The sequence below is a fragment of the Mus caroli genome, unplaced genomic scaffold (genome assembly GCF_978045245.1).
Source record: "Mus caroli unplaced genomic scaffold, Mus_caroli_1 scaffold_11, whole genome shotgun sequence".
NCBI classification, from domain to species: Eukaryota; Metazoa; Chordata; class Mammalia; order Rodentia; family Muridae; genus Mus; species Mus caroli.
In genome coordinates, this window is record NW_028227266.1 from 11,979,503 (window position 1) to 12,002,090 (window position 22,588).

General features: G+C 39.9%; 1 protein-coding gene across 7 annotated transcripts in view; it reads right to left on the reverse strand.

Annotated features, from left to right (window-relative positions):
* Positions 1 to 20,512, reverse strand: part of Cep295 (centrosomal protein 295) — a 43,344-nt gene extending 22,832 nt beyond the window's left edge. For 6 of the 7 annotated variants that reach the window (XM_029482146.2, XM_021171954.3, XM_085844407.1 and 3 more), the window contains exons 1-9: positions 20,358 to 20,512; positions 17,348 to 17,478; positions 15,649 to 15,849; positions 14,447 to 14,571; positions 13,564 to 13,657; positions 8,347 to 8,442; positions 5,530 to 5,670; positions 2,342 to 2,525; positions 1,944 to 2,051 (exon numbers count right to left, since the gene is read on the reverse strand). In XM_029482146.2, the coding sequence (XP_029338006.1) occupies positions 1,944 to 2,051; positions 2,342 to 2,525; positions 5,530 to 5,670; positions 8,347 to 8,442; positions 13,564 to 13,657; positions 14,447 to 14,571; positions 15,649 to 15,849; positions 17,348 to 17,478; positions 20,358 to 20,475 (1,198 nt within the window). In that variant the 5' untranslated portion in view covers positions 20,476 to 20,512. The remainder of the gene's footprint in view (positions 1 to 1,943; positions 2,052 to 2,341; positions 2,526 to 5,529; positions 5,671 to 8,346; positions 8,443 to 13,563; positions 13,658 to 14,446; positions 14,572 to 15,648; positions 15,850 to 17,347; positions 17,479 to 20,357) is intronic. The other variant, XM_029482145.2, reaches the window with a different exon arrangement.
* Positions 20,513 to 22,588: the final 2,076 nt, after the last annotated feature.

Consider the following 22,588-nt stretch of genomic DNA (forward strand, 5'->3'; position numbering starts at 1 on the left):
CTAAGGAAACCCTTTCACTCACTCTCAAACCAGAAACAAGTATTCTTCCACAGAGATGGCACAACCTTAACTATAAACAGAACTCAAAATTCTTTACAGGAGCAAATTGTGATGAAAGCACACGATGTTTTGTTTTAATCAAAGACTAGGAACACCAAAGAAGTAGAAAACTGGAAATTAGTACATTTTCATCCATATTCAAAGAAAAAAATCTAACAGAATAAAAAGGTAGCAAACAGTTCAGCACATAAAAACTAATGTTCAGCACAGTAATTTGCACTTAAATTCAGATGTGCCTGTCAACACTGTCCAGGCCACTGCAACATCTGCACGCAGTACCAAAAGGTACTTTCTCCTTTTTAGTCTGCATATTCAAAAGGTAACTTAACTGCTCCCTACCTTAATGCTATACAGTAATTTTATCCCGTTCCTTAATTATACACACACACACACACACAGCATATACTTAAGTAATATTTTTTTGCCTGGTTCATTCAGTTAACTATTAGTCTGTGACCTACCCATTTTTACAACAGATTGACCATCCATCCACCCACCCATGCATTCATCCATATTTTGTGTGTGTACCAGGGATGGAATTTAGGGCAAACACTCTACCACTGAGCTACATTGCCAACTTTTATTTGTAATTATTTTCAATGAGGATTTAGTTTAAGGAGGGTAATAGGAATGCCTAGCCTTTTGTTGTTGTCTTCAAGAGACAAACTACTGTTAATTTGTCCAGAGCAGCACCAAACTTCGGGATGTCCTCTTGGCTCAGCCTCCTGAAGAGATAAAACTACAGACTGTATGGTAACACACAGCTTCCTAGCTTTAGCAACATTAAGCTAGATCCTAACATAGATCAACAGGAAACAGAAGGTTTCTTTATGTAATGCTAGGCTTCAATTTTGAATAAAAAGTTTCATTAAAACAATTAAAAATAGGGTGGGTAAACACTAAACCAATCCACTCTCTGCTAAGCGCAGAGTCAGCGTCTTATAGGTGAGGAGAGACTGGTGGGCTGAGCAGACAGGGAGAAGGAAGCCCTGAGTTAGTACCATAAAGAGCTAGTTCCACCATGTAGGGTGCCTGTGATGAGATGTAAACCTGAGTAGCATGACATAAAGGAAATATAGGTAGAAAAGAGGAAAATGAGCTCAGCTCAATGGTGTGGGGGTGGTCTCTAAGGAGATACAGAAGTGATAGAGCAAAGTGTGTAGTCTGCTTTAGGTAACCAATTACCATCACTCAATGACATTCATTCATTCATTCATTCATTCATTCATAAGGGAAGGGAATATGAAGGTCAGAAGACAACTTGTAGGAGTAGGTTCCCTTCTTCCAGAATGGGGTCCCAGGAAATCAAAGTAGGTTGTTTGGCTAGGAGACAAGTGACTTTACCCACCAAACCATCTTGCTGGACCCATCAATCACCTAAGTTAGGAAGTGAACGTTCCAGTAGGCAAGAGATGACTAAGTTTAGTGCTGGATATGGGTGTTAAGCACTTGTGGGACAGTCAAGTAAGAAAGTTCAACGCTGAAGGTAGGGGTGGAGGGTAGAAGATCAAAGTTTGTATTCCTCATCATGATACATGAAGTACCCAGCAGGAATGGAACACAATAGAATGTCTAATCATCTGGTCAACTCTAAAGATTGCTAAGCTTTCAAATAACTTTAGAACTAAGCATCTATCTCATGTAACCTAAAGGTCATTACATAGTGTGACATGTGATTGGCTCCCTCCTGCAAACACACAAGCAGAGTGGCAATGCTCCCATTAGTAATCTTTTTTGCACTTAAATTGAACAGGTTTCCTAAGTATTAGCTAGTGACTGAAATGCTTTTCTGTAAGTTTTAACATGCAGCTTAAAGGCTTAGGTCCCTGTTCCACTAGAATATAGTATTTCAGTGTCTGGCACTTGACAGTTCTCAGTTTCACCTTGATTTTCTTGTTCCATTGAAAGGTCCAGTTCTTCATCTTGGAGCTGATCAGACATTGTAGGCAAAGGTTCTGGCTTAAGATGTAAAATCAGGTTTCCTTTCACCTCTGAATAAAGAAATACTGAGACATGTTTCCTTCTAATATGACTGAAAAATACTTAGAAACAAAACAAAACCAAAAAAAAAAAAAAAACCCAAAAACCAAAAAACAAAACAACCCAAAAAAAACCCCAAAACCAAAAAACCAAACCCACAAGTATTTAACTATAAAAATTTCTAAGTTTAAAGCATGAGGGTCCTTTTTATACAATAACTCATTTAAAAATAAACACTGCTTATCACTACAAATGTTATTCCCCACAAAAACATTTAAAAGCACCGGTGAAAGTCCCTTACTCCTATCTGCATTGTACATATCTTCAAAGGCAAACTCCAGCTCTCGCTGCCAGTCTTCCTTCATCTCACTCCGTCGGTATGGCAACTCCAGCATCTGTGGCGGCATCTGTGCCACGGTCTGCCTCCTACGGGCCAGGTCCTCTTTCTGCAGCTGTTTGAGTTCTTCCATCAATCGCTCCTGGTTCTTTAACAGAATAAACAGATTAATGACTGCAGAGTCAAACTTCAGATAGTTCTATTAACGGGCGAGGGGAAAACATGAAGAATCCGGCCTAAAACTACCCCCTCTCCCATTTGTTCTGACCTAAGACATATTACACTAATTTATATATCCAATGAAATATCTGGTGAGTAACATACTGTAAATAGTATGTTGACCCTAGACTAGTAATGGGACAAACTAAGTAGCAGAGGTGACACTGCTGAGACCATCAATCTGAAAGGTGTCTGCCATTACCCATTCTCTGGGGAAAGGAAAGCCGTGGCATCACTTTCTGTTTCAGTGCCAGGGCCCCTACAAGGTGCTGTAGTTCAGCTCTCCGTTTCTTTCAGGTCCTAAGAGATTGTGCTCTACCTGACAATACTTTCTGTCACTCTACACTGATTCCCATGAGTAAAGGGGAGTTGTGTAGAGGACAACTAACATGAAAGTTTAATCAGATTGTCTTAATAAAGTTAGTTGACTTAATTTTGATGGTATGGGCAAAGAAGAGAGATCAGAGAAACTTCTTCAGTTTGTGGATAAGCATTAATCATAAAGAAAATGAAGTATAGAAAAAAACAAAACAAAACAAAACAAAACCAGAGGCTATGAAGGTAACCAGAGAACAGCATATCATTTTATGGTTAGGGCAGAGGGCAAAGGGATTAGAGACAAAAAATATAAAACTGGAAGAGGACAAAATCCAAATGCCAATTACAACAGGCCCTGGAAATATATTCCCAGACCAAGAGGTCTTAGGCTAAAGGCTCAGATAAGGCAATGAAATTAATAGGAAGATGCCATTGCTCTGGATCACTTGTTTGTTCTTTTGTTTTTGTTTTTGAGACAGGGTTTCTCTGTGTAGCCCTGGCTGTCCTGAAACTCATTCTGTAGACCAGACTGGCTCTCTGATATGGATGACTTTATGTGAGAAACACTAGTCTAGAGAAAGAGGAGTGGCCTGCACAACTGGTTTTCAATGATAGCATATGTGCTACTTGCTATTTGAGTAAGTGCATTGCTCTGGCTCACTGAAAGCATGATATGTCACTCCATTAGTATTGTTCCTAATTATGATAAATTTATGAAACTCCATGCATGTTCCTATGAGCTTTATGCAGTCCTCAGGAAACAAATTATGAAACTTAGCTCAGAGGGTGAGCTAAGACAGATCAACAACACAGAGGTAAATCCAGGCAAGCTGTGGAAGCTCATTTCTGTAGCCACTCAACACTGCTGCTTTTATGGAAGGATGGACTCAACTTAATCTGTCCCTCACAGTTTCTGTTGTTATTTATCATAGGGTTACGTCTTATATAAGAATGATAAAAAATTCAGACACTCCCATAATCAGCTTCTAAACGCTGACACCATTGCAAACACTAGCAAGATTTTGCTGAAAGGACCCAAATATAGCTGTCTCTTGTGAGACGATGCCGGGGCCTAGCAAACACAGGAGTGGATGTTCACAGTCAGCTATTGGATGTATCACAGGGCTCCCAATGGAGAAGCTAGAGAAAGTACCCAAGGAGCTAAAGGGATCTGCAACCCTATTGTTGGAACAACATGATGTACTAACCAGAACCCCGGAGCTCTTGTCTCTAGCTGCATATGTATCGAAAGATGGCCTAGTCGGCCATCAATGGAAAGAGAGGCCCATTGGACTTGCAAACTTTATATGCCCCAATATAGGGGAATGCCAGGGCCAAAAGAATGGGAATGGGTGGGTAGGGAAGTGGGGGGCGCTATGGGGGACTTTTGGGATAGCATTGGAAATGTAATTGAGGAAAATATGTAATAAAAATATTAAAAATCAAAAAAAAAAAAAATTCAGACACTCGATTAACTGAGTCATAATTCACTTCCATCTTATGAAAGCTAAAAATTTGACAGAGGTCACAATCTAAACTCTACTATCTAAGTAAACGTCCTTAGGATAAGCACTAAATGTTCAACGGAGCACTTAAAAACTCTCTCCTAAGGTGCCGGGGGTTTAAAATGCACAAACATAGTCAAACATAGAAAGTAAAGAGAAACAGGCTACATGATGAACCATTTTCATGCTGTGCTACGAAAATAAGCAAAGACACGCGCCTACCTTAGAGTCAACACTCTAAGAGGCCGGTCAGTGCTTTTGCTCAGAAAATGCTTAATGGATCAACTGCAGACTTACACAATATAATGCAATAAAAACTACTACATCAAAAAAGTGATTAATCTTCTCAGTAAACATGTAAAACAAAGATACATTACGAAAGCAGCTTTATCTAACCTGAGCTTAAAAGAGGATGGCAAGGGCTGGAAAGATGGCACTGACTGCTCTTCCAGAGGTCCTGAGTTCAATTCCCAGCAACCACATGGTGGCTCACAACCATCTGTGATGCGATCCTCTGCCCTCTTCTGGGGTGTCTGAAGCTACAGTGTACTCATGTAACTAAAAATATAAAAATTAAAAAAAAAATAGAAAAAAGAGGATGGTAAAGGATATTGGGATATTTTAATGAAATTATACCAACATACTATGTGACGGTTAATGTTTTCAGCATGACAACATTTTGAATCACGTGAAAGATGGGTCTTTGAGTATGCCTGTGGGGAATTATCTTGCTTGTGTTGAGGTTGAGGAAACCTGCCCATTGTGGGTGGCGTCATTCCCTGGCTGGGTGCTAGACGGTACGTGAAAGGAAGCTAAGCAGTTGCAGGCATTCCTGCTCTGTTCCTTACTGGTGTAATGTGACCTGTTCCTGCTTCCTTCACTTGCCCTCCATGATGAACTGTACCTAAACTGTGAGGGAAAAGAAACCCTTTCTTAAGTTACTTTTTTCAGGGCATTTTATCACAGCAACAGAAAAAGACAATGAGATACTATATTCATACTCTAGGACTCTGAAACTTAACCCCCCCCCCCCAAGTAGTTCTGCAATGCCAACCAGCCTAGCAGCAGCAGTCACAGGTCACCACAGGTCACAGGGACAGCAATTCTTACTTGGGCCAAATGGATCTTTTTCATGGCTTGGGATCCCCGCACATGTGCCCTTTCAAATTGTTTCACTCTCTCCTGTGCCGCCTGTTCCCGTAGTCTTTCCACTCGTCGAGCTTCTTCTTCAGCAGCCAAATGAGCATCTGGCTAGCAGTCAATCAACACAATTTTAGATCTTTTTTAGGAAGTGTGAAACAAAGAAATAGCTTTAAAAAGTAAAGTCATTAGTAGAAAACCTTTCCTACTTATATAAAATTAAATTAGTAAAACAGGTTTTTTTGGGGAGAAGAGGGATTCGATGTGGAGGGATGGGTTGGGAGGGATTCAAGACAGAGTTTCTCTGTGTAGCTTCTGCCTCCCAAGTGCTGGGATTAAAGGCATGTACCACACCTGGAAGTAAAGCTTTTAATGTCTACAATTATCAAAATATCCAGCCATAAAATGACCGAATTATTAGTACAAAGTCTTATAAATACATTCAAAAACACATCAGGTTTTTTTTGTCTATTCAAAGATATTACTCCTTTTTTTTTTTTTTTTTTGGTTTTTCAAGACAAGGTTCTCTGTGCAACCATGGCTATCCAGGAATTCTCTGGTAGACCAGGCTGGCCTTGAACTCACAAAGATTCACCTGAAGCTGAGGTTAAAGGTGTGCACCACCACTGCCCAGCCTTACTCCATGATTTTTAAGAAATTCCTCTAAATGGCAATGCTGATTCAACTAAAAATGCCAGAATGATGACTAAGACATAAGCCTAGCTTCCTAGAATTCATGCATACACAGTGAGTATGCCACTTACCACACCGTGACACTCTTATGTGAATATTTACTCTCAAATACATATGCTTTACTTGGAAGTCCAGAAAAGGGTGTGTGATTTATTAGAGCTGTAGTTAAAGCTGGTTATAAGAAGTTTAATGGAGGTCTAGGTACTCTATAAGAGCAGTCAATACTTAACTGCTGAGCCATGTCTTCATCACTAAAGGCAGCATTTTGAATGAAAAGCTTTGTTCTTTATATGATCAAATTCTATCAATAAATTGAAACAATATTAATGAAAACATTAACTTTGATAGCTCACTCTTACAATCTTTGTACTCAGACACTGAGTTTGAAACCAATATGGACTAAAGTGAAACACTGTCTCACAGAAAGAAGACGAAAAGTCCCCAAATGCACAGACAAGCAGGTTAAGAGACTGACAGTGAACAGGAAGAATTACACTAATTAACTAAGCCTATTAAAGAAGCTTCTTTTGAAACATAGAATACTTTTGCAAATCTAAATGCCAGGCAGAACAAAAATAGATTAAATAAAAATTATAATGAGCACAGTACATTAAACAAAATAAGCTATTGAAACAGTATTTCACTCTATTCAGTCCATGAAATTTCATGAGAAAAGTTCCTATGGAGCCTCTTGAGTATGAATTTAAAGCAGAATGCCAATTCTGATAAATTAAAATCTTAAGGGGGAGGAAAAACTTCAAAAAATACACAACCCGAATGATAATTATGTCTAATGTAGAAACGCTGAAGTATGCACTATGGAGAGGAGACTAGTTATGGTGGTGCACATCTTTAATCTTAGCACATAGAAGGCAGAGACAGGTACATTTCTGTGAGTACCAGGCCAGCCAGGGCTACAAATTGAGACACAGTTTCAATCAATCAATCAAACAAACAAACAAAGAAACAAACAAACACTGAAGAGCAGTTGGGGAGATGGCTCAGCAGTTAAGAGAACTGACTGTTCTTCCAGAGGTCCTGAGTTCAATTCCCAGTAACCACATGGTGGCTTGCAACCACCTGTAACAGAATCTGATACCTTCTTCTTTCTGGTGTAGCTGAAGACAACTACACCCAATCTATAGAAAATACACACACACACACACACACACACACACACACACACACACACACACACACACGAATGGGAAGAAAGCCATTCTGATGTTGGTACTTTATAAAAGGCAGTTTAATTAACTTTATCAAATGCTATGTAGTTTGAAAGCAATAATATTTCCTCTAGAAATCTATTCTTAATATACAATCAAATATAGATATAAATGCCCAAGATTATTATGTTTCTATTATCTAGTTAAGCATGAACTATGATTTGGCTGTTAAAGGGACTGGAGAGATGGTTCACCAGTTAAGAGCAATGACTACGCTTCTGTAGGACCCAGGTTCAATTCCCAGTACGTTTATGGCAGCTCACAATTGTCTGTAACTCCAGTTCTAGGGGATCAGCTATCCCTTGTTCTGGATTCTGCGGGCACCAGGCATGTGATATGCTACACAGACATCCATAAACATTAAAAAAAAAAAAAAAAAACCAAAAAACAAACAAACAAAAAAACCAACTATTTTTAAATATTCATGTGTACATTTATACATAAAAACAGACTGTAATTCATATAACATTACTCATTTTGTTTTCTGGTAGTGGAACACTGATGTTTCTCCTAGTTTACCTTCTATATAAAGTTCCATTTCTACAGAGTCTATTATTTTATGACCACAAGTTTTAAACCCCACTTTATGTTATAATGGAGCATATTTGGTACAATGTATGATAAAAATATATTTGTCATTTTAAAAGACAGTCACAAATAGTCATGGATTTCTTCCATTATACAGGCACAGCATATATAAACTTCAAAGCACATTTAGAAGGCGTTGTATTCTCTAGAGTAGTTAGTAGGATTGTTCACATTTTGAGAGCTGGCCACACCCGACATAGAATCAAGATAAAATCCAACTGAGTGAACACAGAAATATTCAGGTGAGGTCACAAACAAATAGTAATACGTCAATCACCTGCTTTGTACCCATCTGTCTACTCACAAAGGTGGAAATATGGTGGTAGGTGGAACTGTTGGTTTTCAATGAAGGAATTCTGTTTACGTCAATGTTCTGGAAAACAGGAAATAACACATAGTTAGACTTACAATTTCAATTAAAAGAGGATCCAATACAAATAGTAAAATTGTTTTTTCTTTTTTGAAACAGTATTTTGCCTTGTAGCCTGAGACTAGCAAGTCTCCTGTCTCAACCTCCTGAGTGCTGGGATTACAGTGTGTACTGCCACAAAACTGCACTAATCTATGCTATACTTTGTTCTAAAGTCTGTTATATTTTAATCCCCACTAGAAGATGCTAGGAGGGAACAAGATACAAACTTCAGGAGTGGTGAGGGAAGTTCTTCTAATGAATAGATTCATCCTTTTAAGTGATTAATGGATCCCAAGGCTAATTGTTTATAAAGTGAATCTGCTACAAAAGCCAGTTTGCATAGATCTCCTTGTTTGTGGCTTTGATGCTCTCCATCAATTTGTGACTGCCAGTGAGAAGACCACCACCAAATGTAGCCCATTAGACTTGGAGAAACATAGTCTTTTCTCTATGAATTACTTTGCCTATTGCACTGTATTATTAGAAACAGAAATGCACTAAGACTAGTGTTAAAATCTGCTTAATAATGGAAAAATCTTTTCAGTTAAATTACTTCATCTTAAAAAAATTACTAGACCTTCTAATTCTTCAAATACCTTCGAGATATCTGTAATTAGTCAATGTTTCTATTTCAGTTCAGAAGCTCACTCTAACTTCTCAGTTGTGTAAAGAGACATTTAGTTTTGCTATAGCACCGCCTACACTCTTTACTGGGGACTTGTATCCAGGGCCTTGCACATGCAAGGCAGGTGCTCCTTCACTGATGTCATCTTTAGAACTGAGAGCACTTTCAAATGTCCTGAACACAAATGTGCTTAAAAGACACACCAAATCAAGTTAGAGCAAAACTAGTCACAAAAATTCCACTACTGTTCATCATGAATTAAGTTCTGGTCTGGAAATACTAGCTAATATTTAAGCACACTAATTCCACAAGTCTCAAAAAGCTGAAATGAGCTACTTGCCCATTTCTGTTATTTTGGCATAAAAACAGTCAGGCCATTACAACTTATTACGTATTGATATATAATTAAATCAATTATACTAAACAAGGGGTTTCTGAGAGCTCACCATAGCCAACCTAGGCATTGTAATAAAACAGAAAATAAAGTAACAATCCCTGCTCTCAAGAAACTCTTGAAAAAGTTACAATTTAAAGTTAAAAGTTAAAGTAACACTTCTAAAAATGAGTGCTTAATGAATTGACATTCTGTATGTAACCTGATGAAAGTTCCTTCACAGAGAAATGCCAACAATTTGAGTCTTTTCTGCATCTGGCTTTGTCCCTCAGCTTTTGGGGTGGGGGTGGGGTTTGAGACAGGGTTTCTCTGTGTAGCCCTGGCTGTCCTGGAACTCACTTTGTAGAGCAGGCTGGCCTCAAAGTCAGAAATCCGCTTGCCTCTGCCTCCCAAGTACCGGGATTAAAGGCGTGCGCTACCACACCCGGCATCCCTCAGCTTTTTTATGAAAAGAAAGCAAACAGTTATTTCTATGTCATATGGTCATGGTAACAATTATTGTGGGAATCACAATGTGTCTGAGAAATCACCTGATAAACCACAAAGCGGTAACACTGACAAGCGCAAGGGGAGATGTATAACCGAGGAATGATTAGACAGCTATAACATGGATGAGTGGGGAAATGGACAGGACCCCTCCCGAGATTTAAATTATCACCAATCATTATTAGTTAAAACACAACTTCCAGTGAACTAGACTTTAGAGCTTAGTCAAGTCAGTCCATGCACTGTCAGTATTGTTAGGATGACTTGTTAATGATTTTGCTGAGTTAGCATCTAGCTTCCAGTCTGAGTTCTGCTCTGCTCTAAGCTACCACTGGACTTAAACCATTAGGGTACAAGCTAAAAGCAGAGCTCACCAGTACCTGAGCCTGCTTCACCCATCAAAGGGGGAGACAAAATATTTAACTATGACAAGTCTCATAACTACACATACCTGGGTTTTCTCTCTCTCTCTCTCTCTCTCTCTCTCTCTCTCTCTCTCTCTTTCTTTCTTTCTTTCTTTCTTTTTTCCCTGCATCTAGTACTATTTCCAAAGGCAGGGCAAAAAGGAAAGGTCATGTGCTGGACACCTTGGAGACAAAAGCAGGCAGATCTCTATGAGTTTGAGGCTAGCCTGGTCTACAGAGTGAGTTCCAGGATAGCTAAAGCTACAAGAGAAACCCTGCCTCAAGCAAACAAACAAACAAAATAAAAATCAGGAACTAATTACGTCAATCCAACAGAGGTTACCTTTATTCTCAGCAGTAGGAAGGCAGAGGCAGGAAGATCTCTGAGTTTGAGGCCAGCCTGGTCTACATAGTGAGTAGGACACTCAGGACTACATGGAGAAACTCTCAACAACATTAATAAAATAAAATAAAATAAAGTAAAGTAAAATAAAATAAAATAAAATCGGGGCTGGCGAGATGGCTCAGCAGGTAAGAGTACTGACTGTTCTTCCAAAGGTCATGAGTTCAATCCCCAGCAACCACATGGTGGCTCACAACCATCAGTAATGAGATCTGAGGCCTTTCTTCTGGTATGTCTGAAAACAGCTACAATGTACTTACATAAGACAATGAATAAATCTAAAACAAACAAACAAACCAAAAAAGCAAATACCTGTGTTTGGGTTTTTTTGGTTTTTGTTTTTTGAGACAGGGTTTCTCTGTGTAGCCCTGGTTGTCCAGGAACTCACTCTGTAGACCAGGCTGGCCTCAAACTCAGAAATCCGCCTGCCTCTGCGTACTGAGTGCTGGCATTAAAGGCGTGTGCCACCACTGCCCAACCCCAAGCCTGTTTTTAAAGGTGCACTTTAGCAGATAAAACACAATGGTGTGCATGACACTGAGGTTTTCAACACTATGGCTGTTCACATTTGCAGTCTTAGTGTCTCACTAGTTTACCTTAATGAAGTCTAAAGAAGGGGATTCCTGGAAGCTAAGAGCCTTAAGAGAAAAGTGATGAGCTTGTAGAATTAGATCTTGAAATAAACTCTGGTTCTCTCCTGAGGTTAGTTAACACTTGATCTTCATGTTTCCTAACTTGAGACACAGCTGTAACCTTTACTTTGCATGGCTGTTATGGTGAGTAAATAAGACATACCATAACCATAGATATGAGTAGTGTCCACTCAGAACCTAGGAACTGTTCTTGGGTAAAAGTTTAGTGTAGATTATGTAAATAGAAACTTCGTTTCATGATTGTTTGCTTGGTTTTTCAAGACTGGGTTTCACATAGCCTACTCTAGCTTCCAAGTTGCCATGCAAGCAAAACTATCCTTGCACTCCTGATTTTTCTGCCTTCATCTACAGGAAAGGGGGTCCATGTTTAGCTAAGATGTTTGAGAAAGTTTGAGAAAGCTAAACAGTTTGCATTTCTCTCCTCAGATTTCTCATATTTGAGTTTTATGTTTGGAAAAATGGTTACACAGACACACCTCCACTCAAGATCCTTAAATGGCACACATTAACCTCAAGGGACTCAAACACTCTTAACTTAGTCCTTCAAACCAAAGTCCTATTTTTCCCTTTTATACCATAAACTCACAACCAGCTCAAAACATATTCTAAGATACAGTTCTTTCCCAGACACCTGGATAAGTGTGAATAAAGAACCCACTGTAAAACATGTTTTTGGTTTTTTTTTTTTTTCTCTTAACCAAACAAGAACACAATCACCCTAGCCGAGCAGTAGTATCACACACCTTTAATCCCAGGATTCAGGAGGCAGAGGCAGGTTAATCTCTGAATTTGAGGCCAGCCTGGTCCAGGACACCCAGGCCTACACAAAGAAACCCTGTCTCAAAAAACAAAAGAAAAAAGAATATAATCACCCAGATCTTCTTAGTTTATAAGAGCTAAATATCTATAAACAACACACGTGTGCACACACACAGCAAGGTGTGTTGAAGATCTAGAAGTGGGGCTGTATATGTTCACAGGGAGCCAGAGTTAATTTTCTGGGCTATAGAACCAAGAAGCACTTGAAAAACATGGATACAGAGCCAGCTTGAAGAGCCTTACTTTCAATGAAGAGGATTTGAACTTCCAAGAAAGATAAAAAAGAATAATTACAATAGCTGTGTGTAGCATAATAAAATCCCACATCTCCGGAATGATAGTCACAAAAATGAAAGAGACCCTACCACCGCTGCCAAAAAGGAAAAACCAAAACAACAAATTTGCTATTCTGGAACTGATAATTCTATCCACCCAGCACTCTGAAAAGCATTCTCCTTCAAGAAGCTAAAGGCTGGCTTATAAATATTAGAAAATATAATAAAAGCAACAAAAAAGCACTATGGGTTAAAATACCGCCTGCCCCTTTAATTCCCTGTGCGGTCCTGGGGGAGTAGCTGAAATAGGAGACTTCCCTGGGGGCCCGCACTGGGTCATGGCAGATGGCTCAGTGAGAGCAGGGGGGCTGACAGAGTCTGACACTCACGCTGACCACACGCACACAAATACATGACAGAGATCCTCACACCAGTATTACTTTTTCATGCTTTTTTTTAAAAAAGCTTCTATATAAAACAACTAATTTTGACAATCATCTCTATAGCCACTCCAATGACCACGAAATGCTAATGTAAGTAAGAAAAGTGAATCTTTTCTTTTTCCCTCTTTTTTTTCTTTTGAAACAAAGCCTTACTATGCTCAATAGCCATCCTCCTGCCTCAGCTTCACAAATTCTGGGAATATAGGTATGAGCTAGCACGTCCATTCTAGTACTCATACAGATTGTCCATAGAACAATTAATGTAACTTTTCAGCAAATAAAGGCTATAAAAAAGTAAAAAGCAGAATGGCCAGTAGCATGAGAGAAACCAAACCACTATGCTTTGCAAACACAAATTGTTTTGAGATATGGGTTTTGGGGAAAAACTCAACAAATATGGGAACAACAAGTATTAGGTAACACTGAGCAAAATGTCCATATTGTTATTTTGTACAGTTCTTAAAGATATACATTAAAGTATTAATGGTTAAAACAGTATCTAGGATTTAAAATACTCCATATATACTCATGTATTATTATTTAATTAAAACTCGTTTAAACAAAGCTCTAGGCAATTCACCTCAAAGGGGGATGGGACAGGCGGTGGCAGCCTGGCCATTTTAGCAGATCTCTGTTTTTCCACAAGCACTGCTTCCTTTCGAGCTTTTATGTGCCTTAAAAGACAAGAGATGCCACCAATTAGTTTCTCGGGTAATACCTGTTTTCACCAAGAGAACCAGAAATGCATTTACTTGGTATCAGTCAAAAACATAAAGCCAGAGATTCATCTTCTAGGTGAGTCCACACTCAGTTTGCTGCTTGACAAAACATATATGTTTGAACATGTTTACCAGCTACAAGAGGCTTATACAAAGGCAGGAGGTTCAACTGAGAGGGTCAATCAAGTATTTTTTACAATAAGAGCAGAACTAGAAATGTTAAAGATAGGCCACTGTGTAAAATAACGAATCCAGACCATTAACATGCAAAAGTTACTAATGACTGAAGCTTTCCAGTCCACAACTGTAGGTACATGTCTGTGTATGTGCCTGTGTTTTCAGACAGTCTCACTATATAACCCTGACTGTCCTAGGACCCAGTATGTATAGACCAGGCTGGTCTTGAACTCACAAAGATCTTTGTGCTTCTGTCTCCCAAGCAATGGAATTAAAGGTGTGTACCACCGTACCCTGTCCTAAGACCTCTGTAATGCTTTCAATCACACAAAACTTTTTGTTTTTACATCAGAGACAGTTTGTGGCTGGTGTTAAGTCTGAAATGTCCATACATTTCTTCAGAAACTCAGCTAGTAAGGCCACGCCCTGCCACATTAGTGAGCACAGGTCAGAGTGCCGTGGATACACAACCTTTCATCTGGTCCGTCCTTTCGCAGCCTCCCACACACCCTCTATTTTTTGCCACAATGATTTCAGCTGAGAATATGGTAAAAGTTATTACGTCACCTGGTTTTCTGTTTCATTAATATTTCTTTTTGATTTTTCTGCACTTTTAGGGCTTCTTTATGCCTCACTTCTGCTTTTCTTTTTCTTTCTGCTGCCCGCCGAGAAAGAGCATCCAAGTCAGGTTCCTAAAAGTATATATTACTTAAAAATTCATGTTATACAAGAAGAATAGAAATGTGTCTACATGACATCAGCATCTTACCTTGCAATTCCATCATTTCTTCCCATAGTACACAAATATCTCCCAAAGCATGGCAATGGGACCACCACCACGCCATAGTACTAAACATCTAACTTCCTATAAAAACATAAAATATCAAGCTAATTTGCACTGAGTTAAATTACCCAATAAAATATTTTATTTAAACTAAACCGCCAAATGTATGTAATACAGTTGGTTCTCTGGCCTTCAAACATCATGAGTGTCATTCAAATGAGTTAGTCTTGGGAAAATAAGGCCAACACTGACACAAAAAGGTAAAAAAATAAAAGAGAAACATTAGAACTCAGGACTGTTGGTACAAACACACAAGCTAACATTTCTTTCCTTCTTCCCTCACTCCCTTTTGCTTTTATTTTGTTCTGTTGGGTAGCTCTGACTGACCTGAAACTCACTATGTTTACCAGGTTGGCTCTAATCTTAAGGAAGTCCTCCTGTCTCTTTTCTTGAGTTTTAGATTACAGGCATCTATACCATGCCTGGCCAAATGACCATTTTCTAGCCATAAATCACAGTAAGCAAATCAAATAAACTCAAGAAATTATCTGAAAACACCGAACTCTGCATTGCCTTTAGGAAAATTATCAACAAAAACAATTGCATATTTGGTCATACATATTTAGAGGTATCAGAAATGAATTTGAATTTGGAATCTGAATTTAGCCCCCTGAATGGGTCCAAACTGCTTGAGATGAACAATTTCTGACTGTATAGGTTACCATCATCTTATACAGGCAAGATCTGGAAGAAGTAATGCTAAATTATTATTATTAATCAGAAGAAAGGTGCACTTGGCATGACTTACAAGACAATGGATACACCATTATTCTCATGGTAGATTAAACTGATTTAAAAAATAAAGGTCAGCTTGCCTCTCCCAGTTCTACACATTAAAACATGCTTATCATGTAACCATTCAATAAATCAATTTAATATAACCACACTGTCTCCATCAGTGATCAGATGAGCTTTCACCACTTACATTTTCTTTAGCCTGTCGATGTCCGTCTCCCATATGTCTTAAACTTGCCAAATATAGTTTTTCCAAGTTCTGTATTTTCTGGCTTTGTGCTTCTTCCCATTTTGTCCTTAGCTCCTCAGCCAAATGAGAAACCTGCTGACTTCGCCTCTGTTTTATGCCTTCTCTTATCTGGAAGGCAATGCCCCTTTCTTGTTCTCGAACCTGAAAGATGAGTATTTCATATAAAATACATGAAGGGGGTTTAAACATTTAAAAAAATCTGAGAATAAGAATGCAAATGAACTCTCTTCAGGTCTATTATTTTCCTAAATACTCATTAGACATAGACTATAGTTAGCAAAAAAAAAAGTTACAATGACAGAGAGAAAAAAAGGGAAAGACTATTTAGAAAATTTTTATTGCATTCATTTGTGTGTGTGTGTGGTACAGCACAGGAGCCAGAAGACAACCTGCATGAGGGTCCCTGCTTGAGGACCTGGACTGCCAAACTTGACAGTAAAATACCTTTATCTACTGAGCCATCTCAGCAGCCCTCAAAGGTATTTCTAAAATTACTTAATCAATTCTTGTGGAGCTGGAGACATGGCTCAGTGTTTAAGAGCACTGACTGCTCTTCCAGAGGTCCTGAGTTCAATTCTCAGCAACCACATGGTACCTCACAACCATCTGTAATGGGATCTGATGCCCTCTTCTACTGTGTCTGAAGACAGCTACAGTGTACCCATATAAATAAATCTTAAAAAAAAAAAAAAATCTTGTTTCATCTCCTCTCCCTCTAATAACCCGTAAGATGCTAAGAATAAGGTGATTTCACAAGTTTCACAGTTAAGGTTAGATGAGAGCTCCCTCTCTGGAGCACATCGCCTCTGATTCTAGGTAGGAATCTATTTCATGACTCACACAAGCTTTAGACTGCTAGAAAGGGAAATCTAAACTCTCCTAATAAATTTGTCTTAGACACTCATGTCAGTAAGTCTGGTTCATCTTTCCAATAGTCTTTTCCAAATTCTTCCTGAGCTTCCTTTCCTAATGCTCACCAGCTATGTACCACTGAGAAATGGGACCGATTTTAACAGCCAGAAATTGAGGAGGATTTCTGCAAATAATGTCTTCTGGATATAACGTAAGTGTTGCAGGCACGGATCTTGCTGACACAAGATCAAGTAAGTCAGCACTCCTGAGCGGAGGGAGGGCTCATGAGACCCCACCCTCACTACAGAGCTATTGGGAGCTGACAGCTGCTGGGGGACAGTTCTCTTCAGCAATATGGTCCCACAGTAAACTGCCCATGCTCCAATGGATGGCACAATGCAAATGCAGGAAGAATTAAATGAACTCTGGGTTATTTTTAAAAAAAAAGACAGAAATAGGAAAAATATGAGAGAAAGTTGGAGAGAAATTGGAGAAGAGAGGGGTGAGTAGTGATCTAGATATAGTCTATCCACATATGCAATTATCAAAGAATAAAAAAAATTCTAAAATATAGATAGTTAAATAACTATTTTCTAATACTTGAGTTAAGCAATATCTTTCAATTCTTCTCAAATCTACTTACCAGCTTATTTTTCAAATAAAAACAAGCAAGAACCAGGACTCTTTCAAGGATAGAAAAAGCTTGTAAACAAACTTTGTTTATAACAATCTAATCCAAAATATATGAATGTTTTAAGGAAGACAAAAAACTCCAAGTAAATGATACCTGTAGCAATCTTAGTTTTCGTCTTCTTTCATAATCCTCCTTCAAAATGAAGGCTTCTTCACTAGGGCTCAACCTCAGCTTCGTATTCATTCCCTTTCTTTTCATTTCTGAGTATGTTAAATATAAAGGATCTGAATTGAGGAGAAATAAACAGATCAGTGCCTATGAAACAGAATTACTGAAATATGGTAACAAAATGATTTTAAAACGTCATGTTAATATTTTCAGTATTTAAAGGCCAATCTATATTTACAGGTAAACAAAGTCCAACTAAGTTACAGTTCTGAATCTGCTCTTTAGTTCACTGGTTGTCTGTTGGATGAGGAAAATGAAGAGTGGGGAGAACTCCTCACAGATTCGCCCCCATCTATACCTGAATGACAACAGTTCAGACCTTTTTTCCCTGTCTTGGCATTTCCATACTTTATTAAGCACTTAAAGATGTATTGGCATCAAACAAATGTTTTCACAAGTACAACTTAACACTAATAATAACCTGTACCTAATAAAAATAAAAAGGTAACTTTAGGGGCCCCTGGTTGCTGTACATAATTTGATCTCTTAGCACCATTAAATCTCATGGAATATTATCAATTCCACGGGCTTCGTTTAAAAGATCCCTCAACAATTACAAACATGCTGTATTAGTTAGGGTTCTATTGTTTCAATAAAACACCATGACCAAAAGCAACTTCGGAATAAAGGGTTTATTTCAGCTTGTATATCACAGTCCATCAGTAAGGGAAGTCAGGGCAGGAACTCAAATGGCAGAAACATAGAAGCAAGGAGCTGATACAGAGGATCTATCTGCATGGTAATGTGCTGGTCGTTGGCTCACTCAAACTACTTTCTTATCCCATCCAGCATGACCTGCCCAATAATGGCACAGCATACAATAGGTCTGGCCCTTCCACATCAAGAATCAATCAAGAAACTGTATTACAGATGTGACTATAGGCAGATGTTATGTGAGCATGTTTTGATTGAATGTTCTCTCACCAGTGACTCTAACCTGTGTCAAGGAGATATAAAAGTTAACAGGATACATTTTTTTGAATGACCATTTTTAAGAATCCCTATGGGATAATTATAATGGCTTAAGTACTTAGATTCCTGGGTCTCCTCTTCTATTGCTAAGGCTGGGTGTTCCTGATGTCGTTGCCCTTAAACCTTCCTTCTGTCTCTGCAGTGCTGGGATGGAACTCCAGGCTTTGCACATTCGTGCTCATGTTTCCACTGCGCTACAATCCCATTCCTCTTCTCTAGAACTTAAGAGTTTTCTTTAACATGCTCCTATCTAGAGGAATGTGCTGTGTGAGAACTGGTGTCATTTGAAACTCTTTCCAAGTAATTCTGCTATCAACTTGTTCCTAGCACAGCATGCCATGATCTTATCTGAGATGAGTGCACATCTCTCTGGTCTCTTTACAGTGATGAGGCAGGCAAATTTATTACTGGATATTTACTGCTAGCTTGAGCTCAGATGCTGCTAAGGAGCTATCCTCCATGAATGACCTTGACTTACGCATCTCACCTAGAATATAGACTATTTATATTCATATAGGGATAGCTTTTCCTTTAGCTTTTCATTATTATTCGTCTTTTGTAGATAGGGTCTTAATAACTGAGTGTAGTAGCTATAGCTTTAAAAACTCTTAATATTCAAATATAACAACTGAAAAATACTGTTTTAATGAGCTGCTTGGGTCACCTGGTAGAAACTACCCCCCCCCCTTTTTTTTTCTTTTTTCGAGATAGCTGCCCTGGCTGTCCTGGAACTCACTCTGTAGACCAGGCTGGACTCAGAAATCCACCTGCCTCTGCCCAGCTTGAAACCAACCCTTTTTGCAGAGAATTCTTCATCACAATTGTGGTCAGGACAAGTATGATCTTATTCATCACCTCATCTCTTTTGTCTAAAAAACTGTCTTGCATCTTATAAATAATTCAGGGTGGACTGAACGAGAAAGTGATTTAATCCATATACAGTACTACATGGCAGACCCAGTCATGACTACATCCAAGGACAAATGTCAAACAGTAGTAATTGCTTAAATTGAAAACCTTTTCTGCCGGTGGGGCACGCCTTTAATCCCAGCACTTGAGAGGCAGAGGCAGGTGGATTTCTGAGTTTGAGGCCAGCCTGGTCTACAGAGTGAGTTCCAGGACAGCCAGGGCTATAGAGAGAAACCCTGTCTTGGAAAACAAAAAACAAAACAAAACAAGCCTTTTCCAATACACTCCACTGAATTCTTAAGAAAATACTCCTGAGGATGGTTGAGGCTCCAAAAGAGGAATATTTTAAGTTGTCCTCCATAGGAGACAAGTATTCCTCCCACACCTATTAAGTAGAATCCTGTTACCTGGCTTGTTCACTAGTCATTTCTACCCACGTGGACTCTTCAAGTTCTGTGTTTTAAGTGTCCAATAATGATGGACACAGTAGGACTTATCTTGATAGATTTCATTCTAAGGATTAGGCAGTATCTGACACACAGTAATCAAAGAATTAATAGTAGATGTGGATGCAAGAGCCATTCGTTAGCAAAAGGCAGAAGCCAAGTTTCAAATCCCCTGGGTCTTGTTAACTTTATTCCGTGTAAGGGGGGTAATAGCCACCACACGTGGCTGTACTATATGTATGTGTGGCTTAATTACTACCCAACCGCCGAACACATTCTAATGTAAGATTGACGACAACCATTCGCTGCTGTGGTTTGAGGCAGGGTTTATTGCCTAGGCTGGTCTTGAACACGAGACATTTCTCCTGCCTCAGCACTGCCTTGCATGTGCTGGGATTACAGGGTGAACTAACACTCTCCAATGAGACTGCCATTTTTTCAAAGCTTGAGTGTAAGACAGAAGAGTACCAGAAGAGCTACGGGTGGCCGATGCCTCAGAAGGGCCGAGCTCTCTACAGGACCGGCCTCGGGGCGGTTTAAAGGGCCGGAAGGTTCGCCAGCCTGCTCGCGGCCAGCCAGAAGAACCCTGGCGGGCCTCCATCACTCACCTGACAGCGTGTGTGGTCGGGCCTCACGACACACGGGCACCCGCACCCGGCCGGTTACCCAGCAGCCGTTTGGGTACCTGCGGGACAGCCATGACCCGGCTCTCGTCACTTCCGTCATTCAAACGGCCCGCCAATGGCGGGATCGGACGGCGGGAACCAGCTTGGGACCGCCTCCGCAGGGGCCGCCAGGAAGGCCGCGCCGCGCCAAGCCCCCGCCCACCTCCAGCTCGGCGCACGCGCAGCCCCGCCCACGTGCACGCACGCACGCACGCGCAGCTTGCGCAACGGGCCATTATCCCTCTCAACTGTCAGGGTCTTGCCCACTTGCTCTGTGGTGTTTTGTCGCCGGCAGTCAATCCTGGGTCGGGTTCAGAACATGAAGGAGGATGTGTGGAATCGGCGGAAGACTTGGACCAGGAAGTGCAGTTCACATACTATAGTCTGACACCCAGACAACTCAGGCAGTTCACATACTATACTCTGACACCGAGACAACTCAGGCTACCTTTATTTATACATCTAGTTTTTCACGTCTCTTTTAAGAACTTCCTATGTTCAACCAAGTGCACACTGTACTTCCTTCTCAGTCGCCACGGTTTCCTGCTAACCCATGAACAGTATCAAGAAAGATGAAATATAGATTGAGCAAGTGGTTAATATCTAACCCAGCACATTGATACATAAACAATTGAGGTTACAGTATAGAGAGGCGATAAACTACATACCCGAGGAATTCTGATTTAATTATTGACGCCTAGCATGTCCCCCTAGGAAATCTCATTCCTCTAATGCCCAGGGCAAATTAGTAAACCGAGTCAGTTGCTCATCCTTGCTTGGTGTACCTCTGAATATTCCTGTTAAGTCTTGGAACCAACAATCTAGAAAGACCTTCTTAAGCTTTTAATAACCATGTAACTATTATTTGGAACAGCACTGTAGGGCAAATTGTTAGAACTAAGTAACCATAAGGAGAGACCATCTGGACATTAGCTGGTGTACACAGACTAGGCCCTCTTGTTGACCAACGGCATCATTATTAACAAACATAGGACTAGTGATCAATTCCACTTTCATGGCCCTCAGAGACAAATAGGAATGAATCACAGTCCAAACTTTCTGATTCTAGGGAAACATCTGTCACAAACAAAGTGAACGTAGACACTTCCACAACAAAGTCAAACACACAAATGCAAGACAAAAGCTAGCCAAGCATTCCTTGGGGAAAGGCCAGGAGATTCTGTTCCAATATCCCACAGGTCTTTGCCATGTGGGAACCCAACTCCTCAGGCCTTGCCATAAGGAGACCCATCTGCATTAAACTCATGCACCATTCCCAGCAGAGGCATGTTCACTTGGTCGCAAGTCTGGAAGAAGAGGCATAGGAAGCACTTTTGGCTCAGTTGCCTGACACCCCTCTGTCATTTGCTGACCTGATGACTGGACAGCTCTACCCAGCTGGCGTCTTGGGCAGAAAGTACTCAAGTGGAAATCTGAGACTGAGACATGTTCTGTTTTGAATAGGAAACCAGGAGGGATCAGAGCAAGCTCAGTTGGGTGAGAGAGTGTCAGCCCATACATTGTGGGGGAACACTCTCAAAGAAGCAGGGGGACGGAGGATGAGATAGGGGTTTTTGGGGGTGGGGGGACTGGGAAAGGAGATAACATTTGAAATTTAAAGAAAATAGTCAATAAAAATAATTTTAAAGAAAAATGCCGCATTTTATTGGTTATCTACGAGGGCCAGCCTGATTCAAGTTAGGAGGAAGTTATGAGAGATGCTGTGGCAGCTTAATCCACTGTGGTGCCCTTAGTTATATTTGGCCTGCCCTCTTCCCAGGGTCCATGGAGACCCAACGATTAAGGCATGTGAAGGCAGTTTGCATATATTTTAAAAGTATAAGATCATCTGCTTAGGCTTCTTTCTTAAGCACTTTGCCCCTTGATACAGACCCAGAACCCCTAGGTCACAGAGCTATGGCCAAGACCAGGCCATTGCCACCCTCTAGCTTGCTTGCTATTGTGACTGTCCCAAGGATGGGCACATGACCTAAAGTGGTTAAACCACAGTATTTTTCAGTAATTGTTCTTGGAATCAATAAAAATGAACACGTTCTTTTTTTAATTCAAACTAGAATATGAATCTGAGAATCAGGTGACAACACAAGCTGATCTGAAAGCACAAGTGTGACATACGCCAGAGAGCACAAAGAGGTAACTCTGTGTTAAGATTC